At 39.1% G+C, this 15,845-nt stretch overlaps 1 protein-coding gene across 2 annotated transcripts in view; it reads left to right on the top strand.

Annotated features, from left to right (window-relative positions):
• Positions 1-15,845, top strand: part of DGKI (diacylglycerol kinase iota) — a 110,417-nt gene that overhangs the window by 20,137 nt on the left and 74,435 nt on the right. Inside the window, exons 9-14 of one of the 2 annotated variants that reach the window (XM_059816128.1) lie at positions 962-1,017; positions 1,885-1,947; positions 2,168-2,241; positions 3,697-3,808; positions 6,359-6,558; positions 11,396-11,458. In XM_059816128.1, the coding sequence (XP_059672111.1) occupies positions 962-1,017; positions 1,885-1,947; positions 2,168-2,241; positions 3,697-3,808; positions 6,359-6,558; positions 11,396-11,458 (568 nt within the window). The remainder of the gene's footprint in view (positions 1-961; positions 1,018-1,884; positions 1,948-2,167; positions 2,242-3,696; positions 3,809-6,358; positions 6,559-11,395; positions 11,459-15,845) is intronic. The other variant, XM_059816129.1, reaches the window with a different exon arrangement.

Genomic DNA, 15,845 nt, shown 5'->3' on the forward strand with positions numbered 1-15,845 from the left:
TGGTACTACCACTGAATTACAGTGTCAGAAGGGCTGCTTGTGAAATCTCTGGATGCCACAGGCTAGGAAAGCAGTTCCCAGGGAGGCACAAGAATGACCTGTATTCTGGGAAGCGTGCCTTATACTGGGAGATTAAAGGAGCTCCATTTAGCTCAGAAAGAAGGTTAAGAGGCGATTTAATCACTGCCTGTAAGTATTTACTGAAGGAGATGATGTCTGATAGTTGGGGGCTCTTTAATCTGACAGAGAAGTATAATAAAATTTAGCAGTTGGCAGCTGAAGTCTGAAAAGTTCAAGATAGGAAAAACCCCCTCACGTTTATTTTAACAGTGAGAATAATTAACCATTAGATGTGCATTACTACTGGACTATTAAAATTCTCTATCACTTAGAGTCTAATCAAAATGAAACAGCTCTCTAAATAGGTTTTAGAGTAACCTCTTATTTTTTTGCTGCAGGAATATTTGGGTAGAGATGTCTATTCCTCAGTACCTCTTTGTAACACATCAGAATTTAAGCATCTGTTTCATCTTGTAATTTACTAATGCTTTACTCCTGCTTCAAAGCATGGGTTAGTGTTTCATGGATTTCTAATAATCCTTAAAGGACTGTTCTGCACTGGTAGAAATGTAAGTCTCACAAATGGTACTGAGGGATCATAAGATGAATAGCCTGAGAGGTGCTAAATTAACGGATTGTATTCTTGTTACCTCTTTGCTCATGTTTCCATCTATTTTTACTCTACAGGAAAGGGAAAGAATTCTATATCAATGTTTGAAATCTGATAGCAAATAATGGCACAGATGGGGGACTCTCACACAAGGAAACTATACTTATGTTAATATTTTCACTGAATGATGTGTGCTAAAAGCACTATAATGCTAGCAGGGAATGTGAAGGTACAATGGAGTCTACTTGTTTTATTAGGGTGTTCATATTTTTCCTTTTTATCCTTTCACAGAAGCAAATCCAGAGAAATTCAACAGCCGATTTAGAAATAAAATGTTTTATGCAGGGGTGAGTTGTGATTCATCTTACAGAATGATGCTAACTTAGTTGTTTTAATGTTTTCTTAAATACCTTCCCCCTTACTTTCTCACATCAGGAGCTCATGCCAGTTCATTTTGCCTGTTGCAATTTAAAGTGCACATGTACTATTTCTAGCAATGCCACACACGTGTCTGTTGGAAAGTGCCTGAAGCACTGTTGTTTTACAGTGCTTAGCAGGTGAGAGAAATGCTACTCCTTTGGACATAGTACTGGTCATGTTTTGCTCCCCCTGCTTCTGGCTCATAAGCTTCTCAACAAACTGCTCTGCTTCTTTAAGGGTTTGGGCAGCACACTGATATTGACTTTACTACTTTACTTTACAAGTGTTAGCCTGTGTCTTTGTAGGTTTGAGGAGTAGTCTTGGAGGGGTAGGGTCATGGGGAGTGGAGGGCGGAGATCAGCTGTTTGGAGTGATTCATTTTCATATGTGAATATGCAAATAAAACTACCCATTTCTGCATTCAGGAGGTACATGGACAATGCTTTATTCTAAAATGCAGTTATTAAGAGAGAAGCACTAGTTTGATAATGCATGATATATAACGTCATTCTGGATGATGACTCCCATCGTACCCATGTGCCTTAAACATGGAAACAAATATGTAAGCAAGAATTTGCATTTAAATCCTTGGGTGCCCAAGGACCTCCTTTGGTTAACCTCTCAAAAGGAAAAGTATCATGATTTAATAAAAAAAAATCCTATCTCCTGAGAGCGAGAAAGAATAGGTTTGACAAGGATGGCATTTTGGTAATTAGCTCTGTGGTGGGATAAGAAATGAGGAAAGAGAAGAGAGGAAGTACTGATGACAATTCCTGCACTTATTTCTGTTGCAGGCAGCCTTTACAGACTTTCTGCAAAGAAGCTCAAGAGATTTATCCAAGCATGTTAAAGTTGTGGTAAGTATAAGAAATTGTGACATAGTATTGTTGGAAGAGGGGGGAATGGAGAGAGAGTGAGGTGAGAGTTTAATGGCTCTGTTACTTTTCAGTTTTGAGCATGACATTTGCAACACATTCCAAGGAAAGTCTTGGGAAAGTTGTTACAAAGCAGCAACACTTCTCTTGCCTGTGGCTCCATTCAGCAATTTCTCTGTGCTCTGTCACTTTGGCTTTGTAGTGTGATGGTACAGACCTGACTCCAAAGATCCAGGAGCTGAAGTTCCAGTGTATAGTGTTTTTAAACATACCCAGGTAAGCTTAAGACCGATGCTTGGGGTTATAAGAAAAAAAAAAGTTACCTACAAGTTGTCCTAGAATGGGTGGATGTGCAAGAAGAGCATCGCCACTGTGCTGCCTTCTTGAGACCTAGGTGCTTATAATACTGTTAATTAGCAATCCAGAATGGCGTCTGAGTTCAGTGTGCAGCTAAACCACCCTTTAAAAAGTTGAATATCCTGATGCCGAGATGGTAGAAACGACTGACACAGATGCCTGTTCTTCCGCTTAATTAGAAGCAGAGTGTGAAAAGGACAGGGGGAAGTGGAGGCAGGGTGGGGGAGGAAAGGATCAATATTTTTCTAGTAAAGGAACACCAAACCATTGAAAGAAATGCTTTTTTTAACATGTTAGAAGGGGTCCCAAATAGAAATGTAGCTGTATTCTTAAAAGTTGTCCATCTCCTGCTCTCTAGAGCAGTAGTCTCCAAACTTTTTTTTATTGTGCATCCCTATCAGTAAAAAAATTTTTGAGCACCACCCCAATATGTGTATATTTATAAATTATATACATATACTACTGTACTAATATATTACATACATTATCAAACAGACACAAAAATAGAAATTAAGAAAGGATGTGATAAAGATGAAACAAACAACTCTTTTAATTTTTTTCCGTATTTATTAAAAGTGCAAGCAATATTTTCTTCACGCACCCTAATTATCTTGTCAGTTGTAGATTTTTCTTGCACACTCCCTGTGGCGCATGCACCCCACTTTGGAGACCACTGCTTTAGACAACTTACCACTTTGCTCCACATGCAGGCCCAAGCACTTGATCTTTTAACTCCTGCACTGCCCTCACTGCAAGCTTCTACTTGGTGTCACCTCTCCAAAGTTCCCCTTTCTATCACTTTTAGATCACTTTTACATCTATTCTTTAATGGTAGGAAAGACAGATGCCACAGATGCATCTGTTCCTGCTGCTTATTTCTCCCTGCCTCCTCAAGCTATGAAATGTTTTGCGTTCCTTATGCTGTTATAGCTTCTGAGCCAGAAGGGAGAGAGGAAATGGAGCTCCAAGGCTGGAGTTGCTGCTATAGCACCATGCCTGCCTAGTGGAGGGGCTAAACAGCTTTCTGGCTCAATGGCTCATCTGCAGAAAGCAAAGCAAGTGGGGAGAACAAAGTGCTGCTGCTCTGTTACCTATTTCCTTGTGTTTCCCCATTTTCCTCTCATAAAGGAACCTGCTAAAGAATATGATGGATACATTTATGGATGGTGTACCAACTTGGAAACAAGAGACTGATTTTTCCCTTTTGTCCAATCCTTGCCAGCATAACTTTTAATTGTCCCTGAATTGAATCCTAGAATGGGTATCTGAATACTTCTGGAGGGCAGCAGAACAGGCTAATAGTCAGGCTACTAGTCAGGACACATCACGGCAAACTGCTTTCTCAAAGTTTGCTTTCCAAACCTCTTTCTGTAGGTATTGTGCTGGCACAATGCCCTGGGGAAACCCTGGAGATCATAGAGACTTTGAACCTCAGCGCCATGATGATGGCTACATTGAAGTCATTGGGTTCACCGTGGCCTCACTGGTGAGTATACTGCAGGTGCTACTCTTACTGCAGGTGCTACGATGCTTCATGAATTCTGTGGGTAGTGTTACAGAGTGCAAAGTTGTCCTCGTTACTGAAGAACCACCATGATTCCATGTATTCGGTCAGCTAAGACCAAAACATGCTCTGCTATTAGTTTTTAAATGAGGGGGCCAAATTGTAGTTTTCCAATAAAAGAAGTGTTATTTAATAATAAAAATGTACTTTTTGCAAAATATGGCTGATTTGCATGTGCAGTGCTCCCAAGTTAAACGGCAAGATTATTATGGTAAAAATAGCATGCATGCATATTTTTACTGTGGGAATGTTCTATGGTCAAATAATTACTGCTGTTTCTTTTTAGCTTTTGTATATTTTAATCTATGGAATAAAAGTTCAATTTTTTGTAAAACTGCCTACTGGAAACAAATATGAAATATTATATGAAATTATATGCCCATACAGTTTCCATATGCCCACTAAAAATCTTGTGAAAATTTAGTAATAGCTATGGAAAATTTAGTAATATTTCTGGCACAAATGTTATCTCTCTTTTTGTTCTGCTAGGGAAAGAAAATTCAACCAACAATTTTAATTTGTCAGTGCACTTTCTGTCAATGCTGTCCTTAAAGTGAACTAAAGCTGAGTTAGTATAAAAGCAATCTCACTGCAAATACCCTAGTGTCCTACTATATCACAGTGGTTAAACACAGTGACAGTCTCTTCAGAGGATGATTAAATTCAGTCAGAGAGTTGGTAGTTATTCCTGTGCTAGTGTTAATCTACCTAAGGCACCACAGGTTGAACTTAGTGTGGCCGACAGAAGGTACATATCAGGGCTTCCTGGCAGGTTTGGTTTGGTCATGCTTAAGTCCATGCTCTTAGGCCTTTGTTGCTGCTATGTCTTGTGTGGACTAGTTTAAAGCTAATATGGATAAGTCTGTTTTCACTCAACTCATGCATTTATTTGTGTGATCTGCCCTCAGTGCATATCACATTCAGTGAATACCCATGATAATGGTGTTTGCTTCCTCAAAGAGAAATTCAGACAAATGCAATCTTCAAAGTAAGCAAAAGTAAAAGGCCGCCTTCATTTCAAAGGTCGCAATCATTTCTTTAGAAGTCTGGGTTAAGGATTCTTTTTTGGTCCCTTTTTTTGATGGATCTAGTGGACTAGGGAAATAACCTACAAGTAAGCAAAATTCTGTTTGTTAGCCTAGTAAATCTTGTGGAATGAACATTTGTTACTTCTCCCCTGAAGATTCTAGGGTATGTTTCTGAAAACACTGTCAAATGTCTATTTAGCATGTACCAACTGGCAATTTTCAGCTGGAATATTTTTTGGGCTTGCCACTAATGTGTCTCTAGCCACTTGCAGTAGCTAGAGTGATCTCAAAGCTACCAACAATTTCAGCTGGGACTGAATTTTAGTAGTAGGGCCCTTTGAGCTGCTGTTTCTCTTTAAAGGAAGCCTAGTTCAGAACTGGGGGTCTACAAGTCTACATCGGTTGTTATGCCCAGGAACCGTTGTAACCCTAGGCTGTGGTGATATAATCCTAACTTGCTCTGTATGTCTCCCAGATGTACTTGGTCATACCCAAGAAGGTCTGCGAGACCAAGGAAGAGAAGTACTTTATAAGAAGTGTTATTATAAATATTATTGACCGTATTATCAGTTGATCCATATTAAGTGCATGGAGCAGGATTAAGGTCTTGACTTGTGTTTAGGCTGCTTTCTGTTAGTAGTGCATTAATATATCTTTTTTCTGCATCTGATAAATCAGAGTTAATAGTCACACTACAAACTAAAAAAATACATTTCTGCCCAAACATATCTGCTTAGAACTTGAAGGATCTGCTCATTGCCCTCTTTGTTTCATTTCTTTGAAATGAATTATTGAACATGATATCTAATTGTTTTTAATGAGGTCCTTCTGCTTGCTCTTTTCATCCTGTCTAGTCTTAAGGTTGAGTTGCTGTGTAAACTTTCATAATAAGGCTTTTAGATTTATCTAATTCACATTAAGGACTGTATTCTGTTCAGGAAGGGGAAATAATTTTTCTGTCTTGCAGATGTGCCCAATTAGGGTGGTTGTTTTAAAGAGCAAATAATTAGTAGCATTACTGTTAGTGTAAAAACAAACCAACCAAAATAAATGGAAAACTTTAAGAATAAACACAGGTATTCATTTGTGCATGCACATATGTGTGTGTATACATATTTGTGGGTGTAATATGCTTGACGTATATCAAGGTGATGAGATGTGCAATGCATATGGTTAGATATCTGCTTGTTGCCCACCACTTTTTCTTGTGAAATTTTAAGTCCTGCTTTGCAATTTTGGAGTGAAAATATATTTCTTGTGACTCATTAGAATGCCTTACACATGGAATGCTGCGTAATGGATGCTGTCAGCAAAACTACATTTTGGATTTAACTGCCTCAACTGTCTGTTCTGAGGTGTCTTTTCTTTGTCTTTCCTCTTTGTTTTGGGGATTTTTTGCTTGTGTGTTGTTTTTGTGGTTTTTTTTTTTTCTTTTTTTCCCCAGGCTGCTCTCCAGGTGGGTGGTCACGGAGAAAGGTTGCATCAGTGCCGTGAGGTGACACTTTTAACATACAAGTCTATTCCCATGCAAGTGGATGGCGAACCATGTCGATTGGCTCCCTCACTCATTCGAATCTCCTTAAGAAACCAAGCCAACATGGTGCAGAAGAGCAAGAGGAGAACATCCATGCCTTTGCTGAATGAGTGAGTTGGATATGTGCATGTCCTAATGGCAGGAGGCCCATTTTGGGGCAGCATATTCAGTCAAAGATTTTGCATGTAATGTACTTGCAGTGCATTTACAAAAAAAACCAAAACAAAATAAAAAAAAAAAAATCACACCTTCTGAACTCCCTTTCCACTTTATTGTAAATACTTACCTGATTTTCTTTTATTCTTTTATTTTCTGGGTTGCCTTCTGTCTTGCTTTGAGAAAGGTGTTCTATCTTTCAGTTATTTAGGGAGGTTTGTGCAGGCTTAGCAATGTGCCTTATGGCTTCTGAGAGTTCTGCATATGTATGCCATTTGCCTTTGAAGTTCTTTTGATTAATTTTCTCAACTTTATTGATCTGCTTTTTAAGCTCCATTGGAGATCCTGTAGCAAATTGCCATAATCAACAATTACTCAGGACATCTTGTAGTCTCTGTTGTGGGAGCATGCTGCCTGGGACTGTTTATGGAGAAGGACCTGGAGGTCCAGAAAGGGCTGTTTGCACTTTGTAGGGAATTCTGCTTCAGTATAAAAACCCAAATGAGAAATAAGAAGTCTAAAGATGAATAGAGAAAAGCTAAGATAACTGGAAACCAGGAACATGCAAAGAAGAAAAGACATGACTAACATTCCTTTTCATAATTAAACCTTATTTGTAAGCACTGCAGAGATATTTTAACACCAAAAAAAATTTTCAATTTGACCTGTGAAAAAGCCCGTGCAATAAGATTATTTTGTAGAGCTGATTATTTTACTTCTCATATAGACGGCCTTCATATACTTCATGTATGTCTCATATAGAAGGCTGCTAAAATGAGTGACACAGTAAGTGCCTTTGCTGGTTTTCGTCAAGTATTGTTAAAGTGAAGCAAAACAGACTGTTCCTTCCACAAAGACAGAGCTAAAGGCCTAAAGTTAGCAAGGATCCACATTTCATTCAAACATGCATACACTGAGGATTTCATTTTTCTGGGGAGGTGGGTGGGAGATTTTGCTGTTGCAGCTGTAATGGTGAGGCAAGGTTTATGAAGAGATGGAATATCTTTCATTAGACTAACTCATGTAACTGGAAAAACCAGACAAGGTCTCAGGCACACCTTTTCTCTTCAGGTATCTTAAAGGTTGTCTGTGTATTTCAACCGTATTGTCTAGTGGAAGATATTGCTTCACTTCAAACTTTGACTCCATTCCTTTAGAGCTTCTTGTCATCTGCTAGTTGTCAATCTGTTCATGTAATCAAAGCTCCCCTGGTTACTTTTCAACATTTTCCTGTTCAGTTTCGCACTCTGTGTTTTCTTAGACTAATTCTTTAAGCTTCAGTAGAAGCCCATATCTGCAATGTGCAATTCCCATTTGCCTGGAAAATACATAAGGTATACTCATCTCTCTTGAGCAGTGAAGAATAGCATACTCTTGCCTGTCGGCAGTGATGCCTGATTTCATCCAACCACAACTCAATCATTTGCGAAATCTAGAATCGAGCAGAGAGCAATCCTGGGGCATCTTTTGCTACACTGATGAAGGCTAATTGAAATGTAAAATTAAAATTCCTGGTATTTCTATGTGATAATTAGCATGGTTAGGCTTGGATTTTGAGATCTGAATTTAAACTGTGGAAGAGAAATACAGATTCATAGTGTTCGCCAGTTGTCAAGAGGATCTTGTTTGTGGTTTAGCTTGATTTCAATGTGCTATTGTAGACTACATTGCTGTCAGTCTTTTGATTTGGCTGAGATATTTACCTGCAGACCTATGTCTTGGGAAAATACAAATGATCTGTCAGGGACTCTAGTCTCAGCCTCATGTATCAGAAATGGTGTGTGTATGTATTTCTGTACATCTATACCTATATATCTGTGTGCGTATGTACTTTGCTCTCAAGTGTTGAAGGGGAATAAGAGAGAGGAGTTGAATCTCCTGGTGTGATAAAAAGTAAAAAGCATGTTAAAGATTCAAATCTAGGAAGCATTTAGTATTGTAAGAAGTTCATTCAATAAGATGCTTATTTGCAGTATTCCACAAGAGAGAAAATGTTCAATTAAACATGTTTATCTACATTTCTTAACTTGATATCTGGAATATATCTCCCTATTCCATTGAAATCTCCCAGAAAGCCTTATCTTTGATTGAACATAATAGGTTATTCTCTTACGACTGTCATCTGAATGTTACATGTGTGAGATGAGATAAGCGGGTCTGGAGCTATCCCACTAATTGTTGGATAGCTGTTCTTGAGCTCCTTGCCAGGAAAGTGATTGAAAAATTGTCTCGTGTCACAGTAATGCAGAGTTGATATTGTTGTTGGCTTTGATATTATTGCTGGGTAAGGAGAACAGTAGGAATGTTCCTTGGAGTTTTAGCTAGTCCAGTGTCATAAGTAGAAAAAGATTTAATTTGAAGAAGTCTTACACCGTGTTTCTGTTTTCTTATTCTGTTATGCTTTGTTCTGGAGGTTTTGAGGAGAGGGGGTTTAGAGAGGATAGTGAGTTTATTTGCCTTGTGGATGCACTTGAGTTTCCAGGGGATAATAGTATTTTAAAATTGAAAAGCCTATATGTAATGTAGCTGAGTGAGAACAACAGAGATTTCATGCTTCTCTTACTTGGGAGCAGGAGGGCTTTAGAAACATGATTCTCTTCTGACTGTAAGAGTTGTCCATCTTCCTGATAGCAACTGTTCACCTTCAAAACCTGTAGGCACTCTGAGAGGACAGTTGTATATGAGAAAAAGGGATCTCACCTTGTTTGACTTGGTTTTCCTTCCATTTTACCACTATTGTGCTTCCAGCACCTTCTAATTGCACAGAAACTGCCTCATGTGGTTCTACACAGACCTTCTAGGTTGAAACTCCTATACGTTGAGAGTCCTTGTTTTATTTGTTACTGAATAATTTGCCTTTTTCAAGGTGTGGGGAAAAACTCATCAGCACTTTTGACAGTATAAAAGTTCCTAGTCTTTTCTAGTCTTTTAAAAAAAAAAAAGTTGGCCATGGAATCAAATTAAGGAATAAAAATCTAGTGTTTCTGTGGGGCCACTTAAACTGAAGGAGCCTCCCTTCCCTGTTGATAGCAGCAGCGCTCAAAGCTTCATCTAAGCTGTTAGGGAACAAGTAAATACAATATGCTGCATTTTGTCATAGCTGCGTGAATTCCTGGCAATTAATATTTTATTCACTTGTTTCATCTTTCACTGCTGAATTGTCTACAAACAAATTTCTCAGTATATTAATTGTCCTGAACTATTAATGGACTAGTTGCTGCAACTAGTGATCTTTCTTCTTACTGTTCATCAAGCATTCACTTTTTTAATGTTTTCTTTTGGAAAGTTAAGCTGTTTTGATGTGACATACAGATTATATGAGTACTCTTGAGTAGGTGAGGATGACCTGTTTAAGGTTTGTATTCTTCTGATAACTTTAAAATATTGAGTTGAAGCATAGTGCAGGAAAGTCATTACTTGGTGAATACAGTTACAGTGCTTCTGATTTGTTTCTAATGAAGGCTGTCCAAATGGAAAAGGTGGGCATAATCTGTTCCTCATCCTACAATGCACTGCTTTACAATGGAGATAATTAACAATCCAATAAAGTGTTTCAAGCCAGAAGCAGCTCTTTAGGTGCAAGGAATATATAGGATAAGGTGTTTGCACTTTGGTTATGGATTGAAACAAGACAGATAGTTGGGGGTTGTGGGGGAAAAAAAGTCGGTTACTTTTCTTCTTACATCTCTTCTGTTTGTACCAGCAAAAGCAAATTTTTGCTACAGCGAGGTCAGTAGACTCAGTTTTTCTGCAAAAGAGTGAATTATGTTCTTATTCTCCTTCCCTTAAAAGACTTGCTGGCTAAGTTCTCATTCCTGTTCTCCGCTATTGATCATGGTAACATGTGAAAGAGACAACATATAGCTTGGTTTTCTGTGATCGAGCCAAGAATGTGGTTCTTGTGAGCTGTAATCAAAATGTGTATGGAATAAGAAAAGAAGCTGAGGTTCAATTTTCCAGGAGTAATTTTCTGATTAGAAACTACAGTTCAGTATGCCGCTCAGTAAGTTTCAGTTAATGATCACTTTCTGAATCTCAAAAGACAGTATTTTTGCTTTCACTGGCCATTAGTTTGGGTTGAGGAAGAATGTCCTGCATGATGGAAGAGAAAGAAGAGGGAAGAGCTTATAAATAAAACATATTTCATACACTTTAGAGAAACAAAGGGACCATCTGAGTATGAACACTAAGAGTGAGTCAGTCTTGGGAGTCACTATATATAAAATGCCTGTTTCCCTAAGGTACATGAAAGAAGAATGGAGACAGAAATTTGTCATTGTGGATACAAAATCTCCAGTAAGGGTATTTTTTCTTCTTAAATGTTAACTAAAGTTGGCCAACTTTTGGAGTCAGTTCCATCCATTCAGATCTTGGCTTTGATGTTTGTTTGCATTTCTGGACCTGCTTCCAAATTCTGCTGCCTTGAAATTTTTCAGTGCCTGTGGAACAAATCCTGGGGCTCCTCGTCTTCCTTGTATAGCCATGTGCCTAGCTTGTCATTGGTCCTCCTCACTAATGTCTTTAGAAAGTTTCTGTGAGCCATATAGCAGTTATTTTCTCCATTTGCATGTCTTCTGTTGCTCTTGGCTTCCTGGTGTGAACTTGGAGCTCTGCATGTCTCTTCATTCAACTTCTATGTGACACATTCCTTTTGTTTCTGTTTAAATGTTGTATGTCTTTCTCTTTCTTTCTTCTCTTCCACTCTATCTCTCTCTCTCCCCTGCCTTTTTCCTTGTCTGTCCACACTGTGTGCTGCCTTTCTCCTGGCCACTCATTTCCTGCTGCCTATAGTATCCATAAAGTGCAGTCTGCTGACCTGAGGAGAGTCTCAGCTCCCCCCGATTCCTTCACTGTGTGAGTATCTGGCTTTTTTCTACTTTCAAAGTTCCATAGTTTTTTTGCTGTTACCCTGTGTGTTATTCAACCAGGAGACAGGGCAGTAAAATCCAGTGACAAATGGGAAGCGAGAGCTCAGGTGACAGCATGGCAGGCATAGGGCAGTTGCCTGACCAGCAAAGGTACAGTTCCACAGTACCCGAGTAAGGTGAGCAGGGCATATCTGGTGATGGTGATCAGGATAAGCCAAGAGTCCAGCTTGTCAGACAAATCCATAGCAACAGGCAAGTCTGAAGTTAAGTGCCAGGCACCCACCCTGGAAACAGTTGAGATGAGAGCTTTCCATCCTTTAGTTTTAATCAAAAACACACTGTGAGCAAACTCAGCCATAGGCCGTATGTCCAGATAGAGCTGATCTCTCAGCCATATCTCCACATAGAGATGATCAAAACACAGAACTAGTTCCCCAGAGGTGTGGTGTGACATTGGCTGCAGCTGCACTGAAGCTGGAGACCACCCCACCCCTCCCCGCCAACTTGGCAGTATCTTGATTGTCAGCAACTCCACTGTACTAACCTGCTAGATAGTAGCTAAATTATTCAAGAACCTAACGTCTTCTTTTAAAAGATGTGGTGAATTGGCACGTAAACACTTGTACCATTGTGTGTTAGTATCTTCTAATTCATCCCATTTATGGAAACATGCCATATTATGAAAACCTGTGTGTCCACAATTAAAAAAAACCAACAAACAAACAAAAAAACCCAACCAAAAAAACCACCCCAACCAACCCTGCCTTCCCCCCCAAACCCAAACAAAAATCCAAACCCCATCTTAATATAATATGTCAACTCAGGCAGTGTATTTTGTCTTTAGAAACGCTTTTTTACTAATCAGTCAAAAAAGACATGTTTTGCTTTGTGTTGACAACCTTTTGTCTTCTTGCTTTGCCACTCTTATGGACATCTTTTCAAATAGGTTAGGAGTATCAAAGAAACGAATTTGAAATGTTGGAAAATAACCAGGTACTCAGAGCTGCAACTTGGTTCCAAGAATAATTCTTATTCTATCATAGAAGAAAGTCAATGGTATATGCTAAAAGAAAATGCAGCAACACTTCTCTGTTCTTAAGACTGAGCACATTCAATAGATGGCGTATAAAACGTTCAACAAACCAAGAGTTATTTGGGAAAACCAAGTGAATAACTTTAAGAGCAAATTTCATCTTTGTAGAAAAGGACCTGTGGGTCCTGGTGGACACCCAGTTGACCATGAGCCAGCAATGTGCACTTCTGGCAAAGAAGGCTAATGGTATCCTGGGCTGCATTAGGAGTGTTGCCAGCAGGTCAAGGGAGGTGATCCTTATTCTCTATTAAGTGCTGGTGAGGCCACACCTGGAGTGCTGTGTGCAGGTCTGGGCTCCCCAGTACAAGAGAGATATGGAGCTACTGGAGAGAGTCTAGTGAAGGGCGATGAAGATTAAGCATTACTAAGATTATTCAGCATTCCTCCTATAAGGAAAGGCTGAGAGAGCTGGATCTGTTTAGCCTGGGGAAGAGAAGGCTCAGGTGTAATTTCATCAATGTCTGTAGGTATCTCAAGGAAGGGTCTAAAGAAGACTGAGCCAGGTTCTTTTCAGTGGTGCCCAGTGACAGGACAAGAGGCAATGGGCACAAACTGAAACACAGGACGTTCTCTCTGAACATCAGGAAAAATGTTTTTACTGTAAGGATGACTGAGCACTGGCATAGGTTGCCCCACAGAGGTTGTGGAGTCTCCATCCTTGGAGATAATCAAAAGCTGCCTGGACATGGTCCTGGGCAGCCCGCTGTAGGTGGCCCCTGCTTGAGCAGGGGGTTGGACCAGATGATCTCCAGAGGTCTCTTCCAACCTCAACCATTCTGTGAAATTTCAGAAAGCTTAAAGTTCCTCATTGTTATTTTGCAACCAAGGTAAGGTTTCCAATTCAGTGTGCCTTATCCCTGGATCATATTTGCTGTACTTTGCTGAGGAACAGAAAGTAATACAAGTAACTTGTCTCACTGATTCAGTATCTAAGCAAGCCTCTAGAAAAAAGTTGAGATAAGCCTTATTCCTTACACCGAACACTAAGTAAACTGGGATCTGGGAGAATGGGTATTGTTTCAAGTTGAGGGATATCCCTTGGAAAATTACCCCCAAGTTTTGATACAGTTCATTTGAATGCCTCATTTGATATCAGTTGTCAGGATAAGGCAGGGAGAGAGAGGCTTGTGAGCCCCAAACTAATTTGTAAGTCAAAGATGTTCTGTATCTTAAAATATGTAAAAATAGATTAAACATGCTGCTGCACAGTGGCTGCCAATTAATGAGTCTGGCAAATTAAAATAAGAACCCATGAGGTATTAGGGAAATCTGATTTGGATTGTGATGGCTTTGAGATTCAAATATTCCTTTTTTTTGTTGTTGAACAACATAGAAAGAGCCTCACTTCCAGTGAGTACTGAACAGCAGGGCAGATTCTGCTGAGACCTGGTGATGGATACAGCCTGTCTTAGATAAATTTCAGGTTTTCTGCAGCAGGATATGCATGGGAATTTGGGGCAGCCAAAATTATTAGGCACATACGGTCTTTGTTGCAGAGACAGTAGAACTGTAGTGTGATCCATTTCAAATGTTTATACAGGGTGCATAAGTAAATGTGTGTGTTGTATTTTTAATTGAGGCTCTCTTAAAAGGTAGACAGAGTTGCGATTTCTGTCTGGATATTCAGCTGAGATGAGAAGGATGCACATGTGAGAGTACATTTGTGTTGTGTGGTTGATGCAAAGGAGTTCTGAAAAAAAATTAGCATTTGAAAAATAAAGCATAATTGACTTACGTAGCTCTTACCATCCTTTTACAAGTGAAATAAGCACTGTGGATATGCTGTGATTCTTTTATTGCAAAATATGCATAAATGAAAATACAAATATCACCTTACTGGTAAATAGTTTATACTCTTTTATAGAGTTTACAGAGTAATGATTGCAGCAAAGTATGTATATAAAACCTGGGTGAATAGCAAAGGAGTAATAGGAAATAATTTTTTGCTCTTAGAGATCCAAATGCTAAACAAAATGAGCTTTGTGGGTTAGGTTGAATATGGGTGTTGTCTCTAGGAGGACAGTCTAATAAAGACTAGTAGGAGACAAGGCATAAGGGAGAAAGTGTTAGTGAGCTAGTCTCCGAAAGGATGAAGATGCTTATATAGATACTCTCCCTTTTCTCTATTACATGAATCATAGGGGACTGAGTCTCATCTTCGTCAGTTTTTCCTGTTTAGCATGTGGGCTTCTGTGTAATGGGATCATTACTATCAGAGAATCCACTGTGCTTGGAAGTGTAAAGTGTGACAGAACTACAGCTAGCATGGTGAAAGAAAGAAAATGAAGACCAGGATTCTACTGGCACTTTGGCCCGTGTTTAAGTGTATGTGTGTGTCTAGCCTTTATGCAGCAAACAGCTCAAGCACTTGCTGAAGCAAGTGTGAGGTAAGAAAGTGCAAAAGGGTTCAGTACAGTTGCGTTAGCCTGGCTTATCTGGGATAACACTCATCAAACGGAAGAGAAAAAAATGTGGTGGAGCTTATATTTTTAGGGGTATTTTTTTAGGTAAAGAGCTTAGCAAGAGCTTTGCCTTAAAATAGGAGTGGACTTTTGTGAAGCACTGAAATTTGTCCATCAGAAGAGGCTAGATAATTCTGCTCTGTTTTGGCAGTTCTTATGTTTTAAGTAGATAAATACTGTGAAAAACACACTTACTTTTAATGTATCATTTCCAAGCTCTGCCAATGAGATCTCAAAAGTAAGGTTAATTTCTTTTTCTCCTGTGGTTGCTGCTTTCCTTTTTCCAATTGTTCTAAACACAGGAACATTTAATTAATTTTGCATGTTTATTTCTTCTCTAGGAGAGAGGTAATTCATTAATCTGTCACTGCAAACATGCCCCAGAGGAGTGTGATTTTTTTTTTTTTCTAAAGTGTTTGGTTTTTTTTTCCAAGGGGGGGGCAGTAGAAGATTTCCTTTTACTTTTCTGTTTACTGAATCATATTAAAATCCGTATGTGTGTAGGCTGGTGTGGGCTGTATTCTGGAAGATCTACCAGAAATTTGTTGCTGGATTCTGTAGAGTTATTGGACTGTTTGTTATTAATATTTCCTTTCTTTATGCAGACACAAAGCACAAGAAATGGTTCACAGGGTTCATAAATAATTGATATAGATATTCAGGCATATATAATTTAAAAGTCTCTCTTCCCAGTTGAATCAACCTGGTGGCATGGCAGAAGTGTTATCAGGTTGCTGTGCAGGAGTGCCAAGGGCAGGACCCAAGCTCGCTCTGTTTTCTTTCCTGGATGACTGGAGGCAGGAGCATGTTTCTTAGGA

Source organism: Gavia stellata, chromosome 4, assembly GCF_030936135.1.
Source record: "Gavia stellata isolate bGavSte3 chromosome 4, bGavSte3.hap2, whole genome shotgun sequence".
Classification (NCBI taxonomy): domain Eukaryota; kingdom Metazoa; phylum Chordata; class Aves; order Gaviiformes; family Gaviidae; genus Gavia; species Gavia stellata.